The sequence below is a fragment of the Pollachius pollachius genome, assembly GCF_949987615.1.
Source record: "Pollachius pollachius genome assembly, chromosome: 6".
NCBI lineage: Eukaryota > Metazoa > Chordata > Actinopteri > Gadiformes > Gadidae > Pollachius > Pollachius pollachius.
This window is the reverse complement of record NC_136939.1, coordinates 18,709,206-18,714,205: the sequence shown is the minus strand read 5'-3', so window position 1 is coordinate 18,714,205 and position 5,000 is coordinate 18,709,206. Positions and strand designations below refer to the sequence as shown.

The 5,000-nt window shown below is 43.9% G+C and overlaps 1 protein-coding gene across 1 annotated transcript in view; it reads left to right on the top strand.

The window, feature by feature from the left end:
* The window catches only part of gabrr3a (gamma-aminobutyric acid type A receptor subunit rho3a), a gene marked incomplete at both ends in the record, with an annotated part of 12,234 nt that overhangs the window by 1,867 nt on the left and 5,367 nt on the right, over nucleotides 1-5,000 (top strand). The window contains 4 exons of the mRNA XM_079738017.1: nucleotides 956-1,068; nucleotides 1,996-2,063; nucleotides 2,638-2,861; nucleotides 4,099-4,181. Coding sequence (XP_079594143.1) covers nucleotides 956-1,068; nucleotides 1,996-2,063; nucleotides 2,638-2,861; nucleotides 4,099-4,181 — 488 coding nt within the window. The remainder of the gene's footprint in view (nucleotides 1-955; nucleotides 1,069-1,995; nucleotides 2,064-2,637; nucleotides 2,862-4,098; nucleotides 4,182-5,000) is intronic.

The following is a 5,000-nucleotide window of genomic DNA, read 5'->3' as shown; positions in this document are numbered from 1 at the left end:
ATTATTAAGTACCGAGGATCAACCAGGGGAGGGTCTGCTAAATATGTGGCCACATGGCCACATATTTAGCAGACCCTCCCCTGGTTGATCCTTTTAAGGCCTTGATTGGTGAGATGCTGATTCATGGTGTTATCATGTCTTAAGCTTTACCGTCGACAACAGTTTGTGTTCGGCATCGCCAAAGGTTCTTATACACAACTGAGCTATAAGAATCATCACACAGCGTTGGTAGATAGACAGACATATATATAAATAGATACATGTAACCACATACTGACACAGTTACTGAGTTACTTAACGTTTAAACAGTAGGTTTCTATTCCGGTCAACAACAAGAACAAACATCAGCATCAGCTTGTTCCTCTCCAAGCGGTTGCTCAAGAGAACTATGGCAGGGCGATAAGAAAGACAGCCCCTTGCTCGTGTTAAACTTTTTGTTTAGTCTCACTGTTAATACATCGATCAGCTCATTCACCACACCAGATGTCACAAACTCTACAAGTAGTTTAGAGATAGATAGAGAGAGAAAGAGAGAGAGAGAGAGAGAGAGAGAGAGAGAGAGAGAGAGAGATCATTCCAATGTTGAAAATAGTTTAGTACTATTTCACTGACAACTCTTAAATGTTATGTATTTTTATTTTATTTTTTATAACAAGCCATGAAAGCCTTTGATTTACTTGGAAGGGAGAGAGATTTGATGTTTGTCGTTCTGTCTGGTCTCAATGTGATTCTCTCTTAGTTCTGATTTGGTTCTGTGTTGTTCAGATCTGGTTCTGTGTTGTTCTGATCTGGTTCTGTGTTGTTCTGATCTGGGTCTTTGTGGTTCTGTGTGTTTCTGTGTGGTTATTCTGTGGTTTTGCTGTCATTCTGATCTGGTTCTGTGTGTTTCTGACGTTATTTTGTGTGTTTCTGTGTGATTCTGATGTGGTTCTAACGTGGTTCTGTGTGTTTCCAGGCGGGTGGACTTCCGTCTGAAGAAGCAGGACAGCACCAAGTCTCTGCTCATCAAGTCGGAGCAGCTACTTCGTATCGAGGACCACGACTTCGCCATGCGGCCCGGCTTCGGGGGTGAGGACTATAGGAGACGGACTAATGACGATCTATAGTGTACTCATGAATCACATGTTCTTCTTAATCTTCCTAATCCGAGATGACAACCTACTACTAACCACCACCTTTTAAAACAATTGTATATTAAATAACTATCAAAACAATATATTCATTGTTTTAGTTATTTTTTATCAATAGTCCATTTATCAATCGTTTATATTTTATTTTATTTATTTAACTTCTTCTTACTTATAATTCCTATTTACGACTATAATTCTCCTTTTTATAAACATCAGCGTCCTTGGTTTTGTATCTCGGTCCCCAGGAGGCTTAATATTGGTTACACTACCGCCCCCCCAAGCAAATCAAACCCTCTCTGACCCAGATTGTCTGCAGAGCCGGTAAACAACGGCTAGCCCTGTATTACCCACTTGTTTTTTAACGGTAATCTGGTCCTTGAACTCAAATACCGAAACAGAGAGAAGAGAGGAATATTAAAGGATATTAAAACATGTCATCATGTTAACAGGGTAAATGAATAACTGTCAATTTCAGAGTTTGTGTTCTTTGCGTCGCTTGCGATAAGGTTTAGAAGGTTGTCGAAATACATTTCATGATGCTGGATTTCCGAACACGGTTTGGGTTTGTCTGGTTTGCTTGAATGATTAAAAACACAATTTTAGAAATGACCAGGGCTAGCAGCTAATATAGGTCATGTTGCCATGTCTTACAGTTACACGACAATCATATCCAACACAATATTCCATTTAGTATAATGTACAGTAGATTTAATATAATGTGCTCTACATTATATTAATCAGATGGGTGGCCCTATGTACTTAATCCAGTGGAGAAACGTCCATATTTAACCTTCGGCCTCCCTATGCATTTACTGCAAAAGAAGAGCGAGCCTAAGCTGTATCTGAAACCCCTCTGCTCCTCCAGGCTCAGCCATCCCCGTAGGCATCGATGTTCAGGTGGAGAGCATCGACAGCATCTCTGAAGTCAACATGGTACGGTCTTCTGCACACATAGCATGTACACTGACGTACACACAAAGAATCAACACTGACGTACACACAAATGCAGAACACTGATATATACGTTATTTCCGCAGACTCACAACACTGACAGAAACAAACACATAACACCAATGTTTACTGCTTGTGGTGCTGGAGTCAAGTTCGTCATTCTTGTCATTATTGGCTTGATCGAATCCATCTAGTTTAGCAGACACATCTGAGCAGGTACACAGACACACAACACTAGAATATACACATTCAGTAAATACTGCCAGTGTAAGTCTGTCCTTACTGCAAATCTTTTGTATCCAACTGCACATTAAACACTTTTAAATGTATTTGGCACTCTCGTGGCTTTTAGTTTACATTTTAGGTTGGCTTTTGTATCAGCATTTTGGATGCTGCTTCTTATTATATTGTCAGTTACTTAATAACTGCCATTGTGTTCTTTTAATGCATGCTGCTGTTACGCCTTCATTCTCGCCTCAGGGATGAATACCTTACCGTGCGTGCGTGCGTCCATGCGTGCGTGTGTATGTGTTTTCGTGCTTGTGTCTCCCTGCAGGACTTCACCATGACCCTGTACCTGAGACACTACTGGCAGGACGTCCGCCTGGCCTTCCCCTCCGGCAGCAACAAAAGTCGCACCTTCGACGCTCGGCTGGTGAAGAAGATATGGGTCCCCGATGTGTTCTTCGTCCACTCCAAGCGCTCCTTCATCCACGACACCACCATGGAGAACATCATGCTGCGCGTGTACCCCGACGGGAACATCCTGTTCAGCGTCAGGTGCGGGGCAAAGGGGAGAGCAGACGGGGGTTCAGATGGGAAGAATGAATGGATAAGCTGCAAGGGTTAAGGCTCCTTAACCAGGAGCAGGTAGGACTCAGGTTAAAGCTCTTCAGGAGCAGGTAGGGCTCAGGTTAAAGCTCTTCAGGAGCAGGTAGGGCTCAGGTTAAAGCTCTTCAGGAGCAGGTAGGGCTCAGGTTAAAGCTCTTCAGGAGCAGGTAGGGCTCAGGTTAAAGCTCTTCAGGAGCAGGTAGGGCTCAGGTGAAGGCTCTTTATCAGGGGCAGGCAGGGATCAGGTGAAGGCTCTTCATCAGGGGCAGGCAGGGATCAGGTGAAGGCTCTTTATCAGGGGCAGGCAGGGCTCAGGTGAAGGCTCTTCATCAGGGGCAGGCAGGGATCAGGTGAAGGCTCTTCATCAGGGGAAGGCAGGGCTCAGGTGAAGGCTCTTTATCAGGGGCAGGCAGGGCTCAGGTGAAGGCTCTTCATCAGGGGCAGGTAGGGCTCAGGTGAAGGCTCTTCATCAGGGGCAGGCAGGGCTCAGGTGAAGGCTCTTCATCAGGGGCAGGAGGACATCTTCTCTGGGAGGCCTTGAGATAGGCTGCAGAGAGGCTGTCTACTGGAGTGTGAGACTGTTAGGATGACTTCTGTGTCAATTTGAGCGTCTTTTAAAATGAAATTGTTGTTTAGTTTAGTTTATTTATTTAGCACACATTAACATGAATGGTGCTAGGAGGGAACGAAGCCAAATGGGCTTGTACAAGAGTTCCACCCCTGTCAATAATCACAATAAAATCATATTTATTAGGCTAACAAATAAACTTTAGAAAATAAGGAGACAAAGTACATAAATAATCAAAATAATCAAAGTTAGATGTAGGATGTGATAAATACATGTCTTAGATAGAGAAAAAAAAAGTGGGGCAATGGAGAGGACAGGAGGTGATGACATGATTCATGAAAAGATAAAATGTTCTTTAAGCTGCTTTTGAAAGAGTGAGTGGGATGATATGGATCTTAATAGGGGAGGTAAATTGTCAAATTATATATTAATGTATTTGATAAACCTCTTTGAGAATGTACTTGTAATCAAATCTTTATCAAATAAACTTGCCAAGCATCTTTGAGAATCTAAATGTTATTAAATACCGTACAAATAAACTTGAGATCCTAATAATGCAATCCATTTGTTATGAAGGCTGTTGGTTTCCTGTTGGTTTAAACTGAACCGTTGTTTCAGGATCACGGTCACAGCTCTCTGCTCCATGGACTTCAGCAGCTTCCCCCTGGACACTCAGAACTGCACCCTGGAGCTGGAGAGCTGTGAGTATACACACACAGTAGCATAACACAGTCCAGTGCACTATAGAATAGACTATACCAGTTGTTCTATAATGTGTAGCTTCCCACTAAGGGGTGTGCATGGAGGATATACCAGAGTATATCCTCCTATGCCTTTTAGATGTTTATTCTCATTATCACGGCCCCTCAGGCATGTGAACAGGGCTAGGAAGGTCAGGAACATAGCTAGGAAGGTCAGGAACATAGCTAGGCAGGTCAGGAACATAGCTAGGAAGGTCAGGAACATAGCTAAGAAGGTCAGGAACATAGCTAGGAAGGTCAGGAACATAGCTAGGCAGGTCAGGAACATAGCTAGGCAGGTCAGGAACATAGCTAGGAAGGTCAGGAACATAGCTAGGAAGGTCAGGAACATAGCTAGGCAGGTCAGCAACATAGCTAGGAAGGTCAGGAACATAGCTTGGCAGGTCTGGATGGGGAGCATGGCTGGGTAACTTTGGAGTGAGTTTAGGTAGCTGTCTATTGAGACTGGGTAGCTGTGAAGTGCGGCCGGGTAGCTGTGGAGTGAGGCTGAGTAACTGTGGAGTGAGGCTGAGTAGCCGGGGAGTGAGGCTTGGTAGCTTTGGAATGAGACTGGTAACTGGTCACAATCATCTCCAGGATACAGCAAATTAGGCGTTCCTAGCGCTCAAAGATGGCTGCCAGGAAGGGGTCTATTGGGAAGACTTTGGTGGGTTCATTCTGCTGGTCAGTTCCTTCTGTCACTGCTTGCTCAGGGAGTTGAGCCCAGATCCAGAGATCAGGCACAGGCTAGGTGTGGAAGGATGCTTTACTAAATTAATT